Source organism: Geotrypetes seraphini, chromosome 10, assembly GCF_902459505.1.
Source record: "Geotrypetes seraphini chromosome 10, aGeoSer1.1, whole genome shotgun sequence".
NCBI lineage: Eukaryota > Metazoa > Chordata > Amphibia > Gymnophiona > Dermophiidae > Geotrypetes > Geotrypetes seraphini.
The window spans coordinates 102730139-102746948 of NC_047093.1; the positions used below are offsets into that span (position 1 = coordinate 102730139).

At 47.8% G+C, this 16810-nt stretch overlaps 1 protein-coding gene across 4 annotated transcripts in view; it reads left to right on the top strand.

Moving 5' to 3' along the window:
* FKBP15 (FKBP prolyl isomerase 15) overlaps window positions 1–16810 on the top strand; it is a 337919-nt gene that overhangs the window by 235764 nt on the left and 85345 nt on the right. For all 4 annotated transcript variants that reach the window (XM_033960334.1, XM_033960337.1, XM_033960335.1 and 1 more), the window contains one exon: window positions 12496–12598. In XM_033960334.1, the coding sequence (XP_033816225.1) occupies window positions 12496–12598 (103 nt within the window). The remainder of the gene's footprint in view (window positions 1–12495; window positions 12599–16810) is intronic.

Genomic DNA, 16810 nt, shown 5'->3' on the forward strand with positions numbered 1-16810 from the left:
TCTTGGAATGTTAATGTGGTTACTTCCCCTGTTAAACGACAAAAGATACTGTAGACTTTGAATCACCACAAGGCGGATATTGCCTTTTTACAGGCGACACACTTGACCTCTCTGGAACATGATAAATTTGCTCGCTGGTGGGTTGGGGGGGGTAATGTGGGCTGCAGCGCTGAGGCGGAAAGCAGGGATCTTGATTCTCATCCGGAAAACCTTGGATGTGACAGTTCATGGGGTGTATGCAGACCCTTCTGGCCGGTTCGTTTTAGCTGATATAGGTTTAGACTGGCAACCTTTGCTTCTCTGTAATATTTACACGCTGAATGTCTATGACAAGGCTTTTTACAATACTATGTTCAAGGCCTTGAGTGACTTCCCTGACATGCCTCAGGTGCTAGGGGGTGATTTTAATCTTGTTCATGATCCCACTGTTGACAAATCCGATTCCCGCCTGCAGGAGTGCATGGATTCTTCTTGGGGTATTCCCTACCTTTGCTCCTCTCTGGATCTTGTAGACATTTGGCGTACTGTCCACCCTGGGGAGTGCAACTATATTCATCTATCCCGAGCACATGGCGCCCAATCTCAGATAGACTACTGGCTTCTGTCTACTAGTCTTTTTTCCTCTACCCATTCTGCAGGGATTGGTCCCTATTGCGTTTCTGATCATGCCTTTATTTGGTACACTTTGACTATGGGGGCGGGTGGTGGTGGCAGTTGTTAGCACTTTCCTCTGGCTTTGTATAAGGATCCTGGGTTTCTCGATCATTTAATTCGGAAATTGAAGGATTATCAGCTACACAATGGGGCCCATCAAGATGATCCTGTGCTGTAGTGGGATGCGGCTAAAGCAGTGCTGCATGGCGAGATTATTGCCTATGCTAGTTTCAAGAAGGTGGCTCAAGACAGAGCAATTCTATGCTTGGAAAGGCAGGTTCGGGCAGACATGATATGGTATGCCTGTCATCTTACCCCTACCCGCAGAAGTACTTTGTTGGCCTCCCAGGCCTTTTTGAATGAGTTGGTGCGGGCCCGGACTGTCCGCTCGTTTCAATATTTTAAACATCAATTTTATTTACATGATAATAAGGGAGGGCGGCTTTTAGCTAACGTGGTGCGCGCTTCGGATGGCCCTTAGCAAGTGCTCCGGGTGATGGGGGAGGAGGTGGGACTGATTTGTACTGACAAAGCGATTGTGAAGGTTTTTTGCCAGTTTTATCAGAAACTTTATGCATGTTTGGGGGACCCAGAGATGCCGAGTGAGTTATATCTTAATAATATTCACGCTCCTCGAGTGTCTGATCATCATCAACGGATGTTAAATGCTCCTATCTCAGCTGAGGAGGTTGCCTTGGTGATCCAGTCTAGCGAGCTTTGGAAGGCAGCTGGACCTGATGGTTTTCACACCAAATTTTATAAATTGCTCTCCCTGGAAATTACTCTGGTGCTGACTTCCACCTTTAATGCCTGCATTGCCCAGGGGTCTTTACCACTGTCTCTGCGTGATGCTCACATTATGGTGCTTTTGAAACCGGGGCAGAACCCCACCTTGCCCAGTTCCTATCGGCCTATCTCTCTTCTTAACACTGAGTCTAAATTCTTTGCTAAAATCTTGGCCAACCGGATGGCCCGTATTCTCTCTGATCTTATAGCTGATCCTCAGGTGGGCTTTGTTCGCCATCGTAGGGTGGCGCGCAACATTCGACGCATTTTAACTTCTCTGGAATATGTGGCTTCTCGTCATACGCCTTCCCTGTTGGTTAGCTTCGATGAGGAGAAGGCCTTTGATTGGGTCTCCTGGACATTCTTGTTCACCACACTACGCCATTATGGCTTTGATGGGTTTTTTTTTTTTGACGATATCTCTGCCCTCTATGCGTCTCCTTTTTTGGCTATCTGGGTTAATGGGCTGCTCTCTGACCCTTTTGAAATTCAGCAGAGTACTAGGCAGGGCTGTCCTCTATCCCACCTTTTGTTTGTTCTTACCTGGGATCCTCTCGTACGAGACATCTTGCACAACCCAGATATTTGTGGGGTGACCATCGGTATGGTGGAATTTAAATTATCGGCATTTGCGGACGATCTCTTGGTTCATCTTACCCGTCCTGTTACGGCCTTGCCTGCTCTCTTGTTGGTGATGGCTGAGTATGGGGATTTCTCTGGCTTTCAGCTGAATCTTGATAAGTCTTTGGCCCTTCCTACGCTCTCAGAGGTTCACAGTGCTTGGCCGGAGACTTTCCCTTTGAAGTGGACGGATGGGACCTTCCAATATTTGGGTGTTCAACTGACTCCCTCTGTCTTCTCTATCAAACAGGCTAACTTGCATTTGCTTTTTGACACTACTCGCCAATGCTTGGATAATTGGAAGTTCTTCCCCCTTTCGGTACAAGGTCGCATTCATCTCTTTAATATGGTTATTTTTCCTAAATGACTCTATGTCCTACAAGTGCTGCCTATCTGTCTCTTGCGGAAGGATCTTCATAGGTCATATCAGCTCTTATCTCGATTTATTTGGGGAGGACGGAAGCCTCGCATGGTTTTCTGTTACATGCTGGGATCTTGGTCGCGAGGCAGTATGGGTGTTCCTGATCTGCAGAAATATAATCTTGCTTGTTTACTTCGTTATTTGTGGGATTGGATCCTGGACCAACAAGACTATACCTGTTTTGATTATGAAGAAGCTTTCTATTCCCCCTGGCATTTATCTTCTTTTTTACATGCTCCTCGATCCTCTCTTCCTTCCTACTTGCACTCTAGCTTTTTATTGGGCTCCTTATGCGATAGTTGGAGGCTTTTGATATTCAGCTTGGGGGGGGGGGGGAAATCCAGGGCTGTTTGATCTACTGCCTATCCAAGGGAACCTTCAGTTTCTGCCCAGTCACTCTTCTGCCCCCTTTTGACCCTGGGCCCAGTTGGGTTTGACTGTGTTGCAGCATGTCCTCATTTCAGATGGTACTCTTCCCCCTTGGTGTACTTTCCAACACTGAGCCGGGATTCAGGCAGCTGACTTTTTTGCAGATTTACAGTTGGGTCATTATGTGCGCTCTCTAGCGGTGGAGGACCTACAGCTGGGTTTAGGGACTAAGCTCCGTGCTTTTTTTGACCAATTTGAGGAGGACGGCCTGTCTGTCTCCGCGTTGCATCGGGCACTGAGCTCTCTTGCTCTGCCTAGGTCATAGGAGTCCTTATGCACTCGCTGGGCTCCATATCTGGGCCTGTATCCAGCAAATCTAGACATGGGCTGCCTTATTCAACATAACTCAACCCTTTCAGTTTCGGCTGATCTCCGGAAATGTCAATTTCAGGTGCTTCATCGCGCATATTTCACAAGGGTTCAACTTTTTCATTCTGGTTTTGCAGAATCCGCACAATGCGAGAAATGTAAGGGTGCTCCTAAATCTTTTTTCCATGCCTTCTGGAGTTGTCCGGTGGTCCGGGCGTTCTGGAGGCGAGTGGTCCGCTATTTGGAATTTTTGTTAGGCCATTCTATCCCTCTCAATCTGGTGGAGATTCTTTTGGATAAATATGAGGCTTTTCGCTTTCCCCCGGGTGTTAGCCGGCTATTTTTGCGCAAGGCTGGGTTGGTAGCTAAGAAAATTATTTTGGGGGAGTGGGTTTCAGATCGCGCTCCTTCTTGGACTTGGCGCAAACACTTTCATGCTTTGATGTTGCTTGAGAGGTATCAGTTGCGTCACTCCTTGCCCAATCTAAGTTTTTTTGCAGGTCTGGGGTCCTTATATATACTCCTTGTCGCACAGAACCTGTAGTCTGATTCTTAATACCTTGCCTATTTAGTTTGACTTGAGTGGTGCTGGGTTCGCAGTCTCGGAGTGGCCTTTCCCCTGCTTGGCATATTTGTTTCTTTCTTTCTTTGGTTTGCATTTCCTTAGGTGTTTTGGGTTTGGGGGGTGGGGGCCTTTGGAGGGGGAGATCCTATGCATTGTCTTTTGGGACTCATCGGAATCCAGGGCCCTGAATGTCATGATTTGGCTTTGGTCCAGTTTCGACCTCCTCAGTTTGGTGGGTTGGGATACTTGCTCCTTCTTAGCTACCATGCCACTAGTTTCCTTTATTATGTCTTCAACAGGATTAATACGCCCTCTGTATTCTTCTGGCGGCTACTTCTGTAGTTCTCTAATTTGGTTTATTGTTGTGCGGGGCAAGGGATCAGGGGAGGGGAGTAGGGTGGTGGGTTGGTGTGGGATCTTGGGACTGAAGGACTTTTGTTGTATAGTTTCTTGAACCACTATATCTACATTGTTCTTTTTTCTGGCTTTTTCAATAAAAATTGTTTCACCTAAAAAAAAACTTACAAAAGTTACTCAGGGCATATAATGCAATTCTGCTATAATATCACCAACTACCAGGAGTTGCATAACAAGGTCCTGTGAAGGAAAAAGTAGCACTATAAACATTGCAAAACATTGCAGCGAGCACTAGGATATCAATATGCCCACTGGAAACCTAAACAAGCAAGATTAATTCAGACTGATCCTATACCAACATGCATCGCCAACAGAATACCTGGTGTCTTTTACAAGCACAGAATACAGATTGGCCCTCACTAAATATTGAAAAGTAACCAAAAACTAACAATAGAAATATGTAGACAAAAATTAAACTGAACCCTATAAAAAGCCATAGTATAAGACCAGAAAAGCATAAACAGTGATGCATGCTCCCTAGTACTGTGCAAAATATAAAGATACAGGCATAAATTTCAGAAGCTAACATATTCCAACCATTACATTAAAATTTAAATAAACCAAAAATGGACTGGCACAGGATGTAGAAGTAGAAGGGATGCTGGGAAACAACGATCACAATATGATCAGCTTCATCCTGGAAATAGGGGCGAAATGTTGGCCCAGAATGACGGCCATAGCCCTAAACTTCCGAAAAGGAAACTACGATGGGATGAGATGCATGGTGGGGAAGACAATTAAGAAGAGGATAAACAATATAAGAACGCTGGAGCAAGCTTGGTCTCTTTTTAAGGATACAATCACCGAGGCGCAAAATCTATATATATCATGTATCAACAAGGGATCAAAGAGGAAAAAGAATAAAGAACCGGCGTGGCTCACTGTAGAGGTTAAGGAAGTGATCAAAGACAAAAAAACCTTGTTTATTGAATGGAAAAGATCTAAAACGGATGAAAACTGGAATAAGCACAAACAACACCAACGCAGGTGCCATAAGGCGGTAAAAGCGACAAAAAGAGACTATGAAGAAAAAATAGCCAAGGAGGCGAAAAACTTCAAGCCGTTCTTTCGATATATTAAAGGAAAACGACCCGCAAAGGAAGCGGTGGGACCGTTGGATGACCAAGGAATAAAGGGAGCACTAAAGGAGGACAAAGAAATCGCCGATAGACTGAACACATTTTTTGCATCTGTATTTACCAAAGAGGATATACACAGCATACTGGAACCCATCAGGTTATATGCTGGAAGTGAAAACGGGAAACTGACAGGGTTGACGGTCAGCCTAGAAGAGGTATACAGGCAGATTGATAGGCTTAAGAGTGATAAATCCCCGGAACCGGATGGCATCCATCTGAGGGTCATCAAGGAACTGAAAGGGACCATAGCTGAACTACTTCAACTAATAGCCAATCTGTCATTCAAAACGGGAAAGATTCTGGAGGACTGGAAGGTGGCGAATGTTACGCCGATATTCAAAAAAGGTTCGAGGGGAGATCCGGGAAACTACAGACCGGTGAGTCTGACCTCGGTACCGGGAAAGATAGTAGAGGCACTGATAAAGGACCGCATCATTGATCACCTTGACAGACATGGTCTGATGATGACCAGCCAGCATGGGTTCAGCAAAGGCAGATCTTGTTTGACGAACTTGCTGCACTTCTTTGAGGGAGTAAACAGGCAGATAGATAAGGGTGACCCGGTTGACAATGTATATCTGGACTTTCAAAAGGCATTCGACAAGGTTCCGCATGAACGACTACTTCAGAAAATTGCGTGCCATGGAATCGAGGGAGAAATACTCACGTGGATTAAAAACTGGCTGGAGCATATGAAACAGAGAGTGGGGGTGAATGGGCAATACTCAGACTGGAAGAGCGTCACCAGTGGGGTGCCGCAGGGCTTGGTGCTTGGACCCATACTCTTCAACATCTTTATAAACGATCTGGACAAAGGTACGACGAGCGAGGTGATTAAATTTGTGGACGACACAAAGTTATTCAGAGTAATGAAGATGCAGGGAGATTGTGAAGATCTACAACGTGACATAACAGGCTCGAGGAATGGGCATCAACATGGCAGATGAGATTCAACGTGGATAAATGTAAAGTAATGCATGTCAGTAAGAAAAATCTCAGGCAAGAGTTCAGGATATCCGGGGCGGTACTTGGAGAGACCTCCCAGGAAAGGGACTTGGGAGTTCTGATTGACAAGTCATTGAAGCCGTCCACACAATGTGCGGCGGCGGCGAAAAGGGCGAACAGAATGCTAGGAATGATTAAGAAGGGGATCACAAACACGTTGGAGAAGGTTATCATGCCACTGTACCGGGCCATGGTGTGCCCTCACCTGGAGTACTGCGTCCAGCACTGGTCGCCGTACATGAAGAAGGACATGGTAATATTCGAAAGGGTCCAGAGAAGAGCGACTAAGATGGTTAAGGGATTGGAGGAGCTGCCGTACAGTGACAGATTAGAGAAACTGAGCCTCTTCTCCCTCGAACAGAGGAGATTGAGAGGGGACATGATCGAAACATTCAAGATACTGAAGGGGATAGACTTAGTAGATAAGGATAGGTTGTTCACTCTCTCCAAGGTAGGGAGAACAAGAGGGCGCTCTTTAAAGTTGAAAGGGGTTAGATTCCGTACAAACGTAAGGAAATTCTTCTTCACCCATAGAGTGGTGGAAAACTGGAACGCTCTCCTGGAGGCTATTATAGGGGAAAACACCTTCCAGGGATTCAAGACAAAGTTAGACAAGTTCCTACTGAACAAGGACGTACGCTGGTAAGGCTAGTCTCAGTTAGGGCACTGGTCTTTGACGAAAAGGGCCGTCGCTTGAGCGCACTGCTGGGCGCGATGGACCATTGGTCTGACCCAGCAGCGGCATCTCTTATGTTCTTATGAAAATAAAGTGGTTCTTTTTATTGAACTAAATACATTTCTGACTAGCTTTAAAGTTTTAGGAATAATACTGGACCAGGGCTTGACTATGAAGAATCAGGTGGACTCTTGGTCAGAAAGGGTTTCTTTACTCTTTGGAAGCTTTGGTCCGTTACGGCGTATTTTGATGTTTCATCATTTAGAATTTTGGTACAGTCTCTTATACTAAGCCAGCTTGATTACTGCATTATTGCCTATTTGGCAATTTCCCAGAAGAATATGCAACGATTGCGAATAGTACAAAATGTGGCGGTCAGGCTGTTTTTTAGGTTGAATAAATACGATCACGTAACACCCTCCTATCAAGTACTGTATTGGTTGCCAATGGAGGCGCGGGTGAAGTTTAAGTTTGGTTGCTTCTGTTTTAAGGCTTTGTTTGGTTTAGCTCCCAAATATATAATTGAGTTTTTCTCTTTTGCAACCAACAGACATAAGAGAAACTCACATCTGAATTTTGTTTTTCCGCCTGTTAGAGGATGTAAACTTAAAAAATCATCATCAAAATCTTTTTTCATATCAAGCAGTATTATGGGGTAAGAATTTAGAGCAATATTTTTGCTTACTAATACTTATGGTGAATAGAGAATGACATGGTGGCTGCTACCCACGGTAAGCTGCAGGTAACCCGCCAAAACGGTGGGAGGAAAACAATGTTCACCGCGGCTACAGGGACAAGACCATTCATTGCCCCGTGGAGCGGTGAATGGTCTTGTCTCCGCAGTTAAGCGAGGAACGCGCGTGGTCACTAATCGCGTCCCCTCCCTCCTTACTGATAGCCACTGCCGCCACTGCCCAAACATCTCCCTCCCTCCTTACGGATTGCTGCTGCCCAATCGCCGCCACCGCCTGAGCATCTCCCTCCCTGTCCCTTACCTTCGGGGCAGGCAGTTTCTCTAAATCTGTTTCCTATGAGCAGCCAGAGCATTGAAATTGCGTGTGGCAACCGGAAGTTGCATCAGAGACGACCTTTCCTGTAGCCACACATGATTTCAACGCTCCAGCTGCTGGTAGGAAGCACATTTAGAAATTGCCTGCCGTGAAGGTAAGGGGCAGGGAGGGAGAAAGGGAGGAAAGGTGGGGTGGAGAAGAACAGATGCTGAAGGGAACTGGGAAAGGTGGGGTGGGGAGGAACAGATGCTGAAGGGAACTGGGGAACCTGGGGTACAGAGGAACAAATGCTGAAGTGAACTGGGGAAGCTGGGGTAGAGAGGCTCAGACACTGAAGGGAACTGGGGAAGGTGGGGTGCGGAGGAACAGATGCTGAAGGGAACTGGGGGAGCGGAGGGAAGAAAATGGATGCCAGACCAATTGGGGGGTGGAGGGTGGAGGGAGAGATAGAAGGGAGAGGCACAGTAACAAAGCATATGGAAGAGACAGAGAAGGCAGACAGTGGATAGAAGGAAATACATGAGGAGAAGATGAGGAAAGCAGGAACCAGACAACAAAGGTAGAAAAAAATTTATATTTATATATACAGTGGTGCCTCACACAACGAACTTAATCCGTTCCAGGAGCAAGTTTGTTATGTGAAACGTTCGTTGTGTGAAACGCGTTTTCCCATAAGAATACATGTAAAACAAAATAATTCGTTCTGTAGCATAAAATATGCTAAGATGACATAAAAAAAGATAAATTTTTGGTTATTATTTTTATTTAGATACATCTAAAAACATAATTGTTTTTTAAAACAACACACATTTTTTAAATTTAAAGACAGACTAAGTAGAGTCTAATTTTACAGTGAGAGGGCAGAGTCTCAGCGGCAAAAACTGGGACTTAACTGTTCATTTTTTTTTTTTTTTCTACCGTGTTTCCCCGATGATAAGGCAGGGCCATCAAATAAGACAGCCCCCCCCTTTTTAGAAAAAAATGTAAAATAAGGCACCCCCCCGCAAATAAGCCACCCACCGATACCTGCGCTTACCCGAATCGGGTGGTACGGTGGGTGACTCCGTGTAGTCCCTGGCACCCCCGACACGATCGGGGCAAGAGGGAGCTCAAGCCCTCTTGCCCCCCCGACTCCCCGACACGATCGGGGCAAGAGGGAGCTCAAGCCCTCTTGCCCCCCCGACTCCACGACACGATCGGGGCAAGAGGGAGCTCAAGCCCTCTTGCCCCCCCCGACTCCCCGACACGATCGGGGCAAGAGGGAGCTCAAGCCCTCTTGCCCCCCCGACTCCCCGACACGATCGGGGCAAAAGGGAGCTCAAGCCCTCTTGCCCCCCCGACTCCCCGACACGATCGGGGCAAAAGGGAGCCCAAGCCCTCTTGCCCCGCCGATTCCCCAACTCCCCGACAATATCGGGCCAGGAGGGAGCCCAAGTCCTCCTGGCCACGGCGACCCCCTAACCCCACCCTGCACTACATTACGGGCAGGAGGGATCCCAGGCCCTCCTGCCCTCGACGCAAACCCCCCCTCCCCCCAACGACCGCCCCCCCCCCAAGAACCTCCGACCGCCCCCCCAGCCGACCCGCGACCCCCCTGGCCGACCCCCACGACACCCCCAACCCCCTTCCCCGTACCTTTCTGTAGTTGGCCGGACAGACGGGAGCCAAACCCGCCTGTCCGGCAGGCAGCCATCGACGGAATGAGGCCGGATTGGCCCATCCGTCCCAAAGCTCCGCCTACTGGTGGGGCCTAAGGCGCCTGGGCCAATCAGAATAGGCCCGGGAGCCTTAGGTCCCTCCTGGGGGCAGGGCCTGAGGCACATGGTCGGGTTGGGCCCATGTGCCTCAGGCCCCGCCCCCAGGAGGGACCTAAGGCTCCCGGGCCTATTCTGATTGGTCCAGGCGCCTTAGGCCCCACCAGTAGGCGGAGCTTTGGGACGGATGGGCCAATCCGGCCTCATTCCGTCGATGGCTGCCTGCCGGACAGGCGGGTTTGGCTCCCGTCTGTCCGGCCAACTACAGAAAGGTACGGGGAAGGGGGTTGGGGGTGTCGTGGGGGTCGGCCAGGGGGGTCGCGGGTCGGCTGGGGGGGCGGTCGGAGGTTCTTGGGGGGGGCGGTCGTTGGGGGGAGGGGGGGTTTGCGTCGAGGGCAGGAGGGCCTGGGATCCCTCCTGCCCGTAATGTAGTGCAGGGTGGGGTGAGGGGGTCGCCGTGGCCAGGAGGACTTGGGCTCCCTCCTGGCCCGATATTGTCGGGGAGTTGGGGAATCGGCGGGGCAAGAGGGCTTGGGCTCCCTTTTGCCCCGATCGTGTCGGGGAGTCGGGGGGGCAAGAGGGCTTGAGCTCCCTTTTGCCCCGATCGTGTCGGGGAGTCGGGGGGGCAAGAGGGCTTGAGCCCCCTCTTGCCCCGATCGTGTCGGGGAGTCGGGGGGGCAAGAGGGCTTGAGCTCCCTCTTGCCCCGATCGTGTCGGGGAGTCGGGGGGGGCAAGAGGGCTTGAGCTCCCTCTTGCCCCGATCGTGTCGGGGAGTCGGGGGGGCAAGAGGGAACCAGGCGGAGAGAGGGCAGTTAAGCGCAGTGCCTGCGCGGAAGTATGCAGCTCGGGCGACTTCGTTGTGTGAAACGAAGTTCGTTGTACGGATCAAGACATAAAGTTCGTTGTGCGCAGCGTTCGCTGTGCGAGGCGTCTGTTATGCGAGGCACCACTGTATATATATATATATAACTTTTTTTTTTGCTTTAGGATAAAGTAGTTTATTAATTGTGTTGATAAAAATTTATAAATAAAGCCCTGCCAGCTGAACATCTCTTTCTTTAGTTCAGCAGCCAGAACTTTGATTTATAAGGAAGAAATAAGCTAAATATTACAGTACTGAGGCTTGTTTGGATGCTGCGGGAACGGGGCAGGGACAGAGGTTGTGGAGGTGGGGACAGTGGTTGTGGGGATTTGGCAGGGACAGGGTTGGTGGTTGTGGAGACAAATTTTTTCCCCGTGTCATTCTCTAATGGGGAATTTAGTAGACATCTAAAAACATATCTGTTTTCGAAGTATTTAGGCAGCTAATTCGTAAAAATTTTATTGTGCACTATTTTGATCATTTTAGCGTCTCAAATTATTGGCTTTTAACTTTTTTAGTTCTATTCAATTTCTTTAAACCGCATAGAACTTTATGGCCTTGCGGTATATAAACTGATTTTTATTATTCCTTATATTGTCCTGATCTACCATACACAGTTTATGAACTTTTCCAGCAGAAACTTATCCAAATCCTTTTTAAAACCAGCTACATTAATCGCTCATATCACATCCTCTGGCAATGCATTCCAGAGCTTAACTATTCTCTGAGTGAAAAAATATTTCTTCCTATTGGTTTTAAAAGTATTACTCTGTAACCTGGAGTGTCCCCTAGTCTTTGTAAATCTTGATGCAGTTAAAAAATTGATCCACTTGTACCTGTTCTACACCACTCAGGATTTTGTAGACTTTGATCGTATCTCCCCTCAGCTGTTTTTTCCAGGCTGAAGAGCCCTAAACTCTTTAGTCTTTCCTCATACAAGAGGAGTTCCATATCCTTTATCATCTTGGTCGCTCTTCTTTGAACCTTTTCTAGTGCCACTATATCTTTTTTGAATGCAATAAAATGGCTGTTGAGTCTGCTTACATATGCAAGAATAGTCCATTGCCTCAGGACCTCATAGCCTACACTACTAGAACTCAGGCTGCTTCTTAGGCACAAGCTCAGGCAGTATCCTCTGAGGTGGTCTGCAAGCTGGTGACTTTATTGTTTTCTTCTTTGCTAAGCATTACAGATTAGACCTGACCAGAACCCACTCGGACTTTGGCAGAGCCATCATTTGGGGGGCCTTGTCCTTCCCCCACTCAATAGATCTGCTTTGGTACATCCAGTTGGTTCAGAACAGTGAAGCAGATGCTAAGAATAGAGAAATTATTTTCTTATAATTTTCTATAGTCAGCCTCACTGTTCTGAAGGCCTACCCTTGGAAGACCTCAGCCTGTGTGTGCTCTGTGCTTTCTTTTCAGGGCTTCTAAAAAAAAGAAAGAGAAATTCATTTTATTGGCAGCCATATGGGTTCCTTTGATATGGCTATATCCAGGTATTTGCAGGGTAATGAGTACCATTTTATGGTGGTTTGTTCTCTTATCATTGCAGCTGCAGTGGTTGATGGGGCATGAGTGCTGCATACTGGATTGTTCCAGGAAGCACCTCTCCATAAGCTGGTGATGTCACTGTCTGAATTCAGTTTCCTCTGTCTCCATCTGCCAGTAGGAAAGGATAACACCAAGGGTTTAGAATAGTGTCACTGACTAAAGAAAAGAAAAATATAATTTCTCCTTTCTCTAGTCATAGGAAGGTACTCAGTTGCTCTTTCAAAAGTAATGTAATTTTCTCTTCTGTTCTGCCAGCCTGTTAACATTCCTTTTCCCTTTGTGTCCTTCCCCAAGGTATGTGGAGAATAGTAACCTTCTGATGGAGCAGAGAAATGACTCATTGAAGAGCACAACTGAGAATACTCTAGCAAGAGTGCTACATGCAGAGCAAGAAAAGGTACAACTAGTAGCAAGTACAGAGGGCTGGAGGGTTTGATGGATTGCCACTATTTTTGAGGTCTGTGCTCAGTTCTGAATTTCTAACTTCCTCCCAATATTTTTTGCTCAGCTTCCTGCTACCAGAATTAGAACAAGAATTAGAAGACCAAAATTGAATATGTTGTAACACAGGGCTAGATGCACTAAAGAAAGGTGTTTATCTGCCACAGAGGAGAATCATTAGGGAGAGGTCCCAGAGTGAGAGGATCCCAAAGGAGAGAAACCTTCCCTAGCCGTGGCTGCATTTAAGTCCTGGGGAGAACTGGAATGAGAAAGCTAGCCAAGAACCCATTCAAGAAAACACTAGAGGAGTGTTGGTAATGAGACCTAGCCCTGACGCAGCGGGGATGTAATTTTATCCTGCGAAACGCAGGCCTTGTCGGAAGACTAAAAGTTTAAGCAACGGCCCTAGTTTTTCTAAAAAAAGCTAAGTACTTTAAGTTTGGAGAAATTATTGAATCAATTAAAGTATTATAGCACATAAGCACTTTCTATAAGGCACTTTGAAGCACTAGTGCACTTTATAGAAAATTATAGTACAGCTGTTTGCTGGTTTTGAGTGTTGAAATGAGTTGCAGTTTTTTACTGATAAAATCCCTTACCATGAAAGAGTAATGAATTAAAGAGAGTTTTTTTAGAGTAATGAATTAAAGAGGATTTTTAGATTTTTCTAAATAAATTAATTTAAGATTAGGTATTAACTTATGAAATAAATATCAATTTAATAAATAATTATTTTTAGTCTTTGGAGGGAGGGAGGTTCAAGCCAATGATGTGATTAGGAGTAAGAGAAAAGAAGTCTTCTTTCTCTTGTAAGAAATCCCAGAATGGGAAAATTTACTCCATAGTCTGATTCTTGTTCCTGTTTGTCTAAATAACAATTAAGTTAAAAATTCTCTGCAGTTCCTTTTGACTTCAGTCTATGGTTTTTTTGATATTTTTATTTAATTACAGTGATACCTTAGATTACGAGCATAATCCGTTCCAGGAGCATGCTCGTAATCCAAAATGCTCGTTTATCAAAGCGAGTTTCCCCATAGGAAATAATGGAAACTCGCTTTGATAGGTTCCCCCCCGAGGCCAGCAGCGCTGCTCCCCCCCCACGAAGGCCCCCCCTCGAACTGGCACCCTCCCCTCCGCGATCCGGCGCCGCCGCCATCGGGCACCCCCCCGCCGTGACCTGAGGTCCCCCAACCCACCCGAACCCTCTTCTTACTTTAGTGTAGCCTCTGCACCGGCACTGGCACTGGTGCCAGTGCCGGTGCAGAGGCTACACTAAAGTAAGAAGAGGGTTCGGGTGGGTTGGGGGACCTCAGGTCACGGCGGGGGGGTGCCCGATGGCGGCGGGGAGGATGCCAGATCGTGGGGGGGGAGGGTGCTGGTTCGCGGGGGGGGGGGGCGCTCGCAAATCAAGGCGCGCTCGGTTTCCGAGGCACCAATTTTGCGAATGTTTTGCTCGTCTTGCAAAACACTCGTAAACCGGTGCACTCGTAAACCGAGGTACCACTGTAATAGATAATCATTTAGTCTTTTTGAGTTTCCCCTCGATCAACCATTTTCCAATTCGGCCATACAAATTAGCAAAAACCCCATGCAAAATAACCAATCGATTGATGCACTAATATCGCTTGGCTATTCCAAACGGGGTTTTAGCGATCATAAAAACCGACTATGCTAGAACTTGTCGGTAACTGTTACCGACAGGTCTGCATATTTTGCTTTGTTTTATTCATTTTTTTTTCAATGACACAGATATTTGGCATGTTTTGCACACACAAAATATCTGTTCCATTAAAAAAAAATGAAAATAAGTCCCCCGCCACCGATGGCAGCCCTCCCTGATGACCCCTGACAAATGTGTTCCCCCCCCCCGAGCCAGCACCCCTGAGCCACTGTCCCTCTGAACCCATAATAAATGGCAGGAGGGTTGCACACTCCCTCCTGTCAAGAAGGCCCCCCCGCCATTTGCTCCCCCACCAATCATCCCCTACCCTCCTGCCACCAGAGGCCCCCTTCAACCCCCCCCCCACCATACCTTTTAAGTTAGGAGGAGGAGGGGTACTCAGTCGACAATACCGGGCCTTCCCCTTCTGGTGCATCAAGTTATGCACGGGGAAGGGCCTAAGGCCCCTAATTGGCTCAGATGCCTCAGGCTGCTCCCCTTGGGACTTCCTTAGGCTCTTTCCTCTGTATCCCGGATCCAGGAAGTGATGTCAGAAGAAGAGCTGATGCAGGTGAGAGAGCAGGTTGGGGGTTGCTGCTCGCACCAGGAATGTTACAGAGGTGAAGGGACAGGAAAGCGGTGTGCGCAGCAGAGGTAGGGGTGGTGTCACAAACACTCCTCAGAGCAGAGTTGAAAAATGACAAAAACTATGATCTGGTGTGTCCCCTACTACCAGGGGTAACTTCAGGTCTTCTACTTGGCCCTAGGTAACTGACTAGGCCTTGGAGCAAAGAAAAGAACTGGGTTCAACCAACCAAATACAAAACTCAGGCGGAATCTCTCAAAGCCAAGAATGGTCTTTATTCTGACCTCAGTGGCCAAAAAGGGTATAGCATAGAGCAAAACACATTTAGCTTTTCACAAAAAATCAATTTTCAAAATAAAGTCAAAAGAAACCATATGTCTGTGGCAAGCAGTACAGAGAATACTATGAGCTTAAAATTCAGCTTTAGTCCAGCACTACAATGGTGATTCATCAGCATTCAATTCCTTGCATGAAGGCATAGACCTCAGTCCTGATTGCAGGGAGTTACAACCAAACATATTTTTTTAAGTTCAATCTTTTTATTGAGTTATTTATAAAAAGGCAGTAACAAATAAACACAGTTCAGGTAAGTAAACAACATCAAAAGATATACACATATCAAGGTAGATGAAGGAACTGTCAGGAAACAATTGAATTGATCAAATAGACTGTAAATAAATGTCAGTGGGTTTCCAAATATTATTACGATTAGGAGTCATCTGTCCGTGGTTCAACTATCTGTAGCATGTTTTTCAAATCACTTAAAGAGGCATATAGAGTTCCACCAAAAGGTGTAATTCAGTAAAGATGCAGATTTCCAATTGCAGAGAATCTATTGAATAGCAATAGACAGTGGCGTACCAAGGGGGGGGCGGGGGGGGGCGGTGCGCCCCGGGTGCCAGCCCTAAGGGGGTGTTCCCGGCCTTGCCGTTCAGTCCCCCGCCACCCCCGAAGGACCGCTCGCCCCACTGACCTTCCTGCACCACCTGTGAAGCAGCCCGCAGCAAGATCGCGAAGTCAGCGTCAGCAATCCCTGCGCCGCGATCCCGCCCCTCCTCTGACGTCAGAGGAGGGGCGGGACCGTGGCGCAGGAAGCAGCGCAGGGATCGCTGACGCTGACTTCGCGATCCTGCTGCGGCTGCTTCATAGGTGGTGCGGGGAGGCCAAGGGGGCGAGCGGTCCTTCGGGGTGGGTCGGGGCATCAGGCCTTCAGGGTGGGGCGGGCAGGCAGGCAAGCAGGCTTTCAAGGGGGAGGGGGTGACAGGCAGGCAGGCAGGCCTTCAAGGGGGGACAGGCCTTCGGGGGGGGTGCAGACCTTCAAGGGGTGCAGGCCTTCAAGGGGGGGAACAGGCCTTCAAGGGGGGGACAGGCCTACAAGGGGGGGACAGGCCTACAAGGGGGTGGGACAGGCCTTCAAGGGGGAGACAGGCCTTCAAGGGGGGGAAAGGCAGGCAGGCAGGCCTTAAAGGGGGGACAGGCCTACAAGGGGGGGACAGGCCTACAAGGGGGGACAGGCAGACCTTTAAGGGGGGACAGGCCTTTGGGGGGGACCATGATTTAGAAGTACACGGAGGGAAGGGGGTGTTCAAAGAGACGTGCATATGCCAAACTTTGGGGGGGGAAGAAATAATGGGTCTGAAAATAGAGGAGAGGGAGAGAGATGATGGACCATGGGATTTAGGGAGGGAAGGAACAGAAAGGGAGAGAAATTGGACACAAGGGATGGTGTGGAGGAGGGATAGAGATACTGGATAGGAGGGTAATTAGGAAAAGAAAGGGAGAGATGGTGGACTCTGGGATGGTGGGGAAGGAGGGAGAGATGCCGGATGAAAGGGTATTTAAGAAAAGGTGGATCTGTGGAGGGAGATGAAAAAAAGGAAAGATACCAGACTTCCTGGGAAGGGAAGGGAAATGGAAAGGGA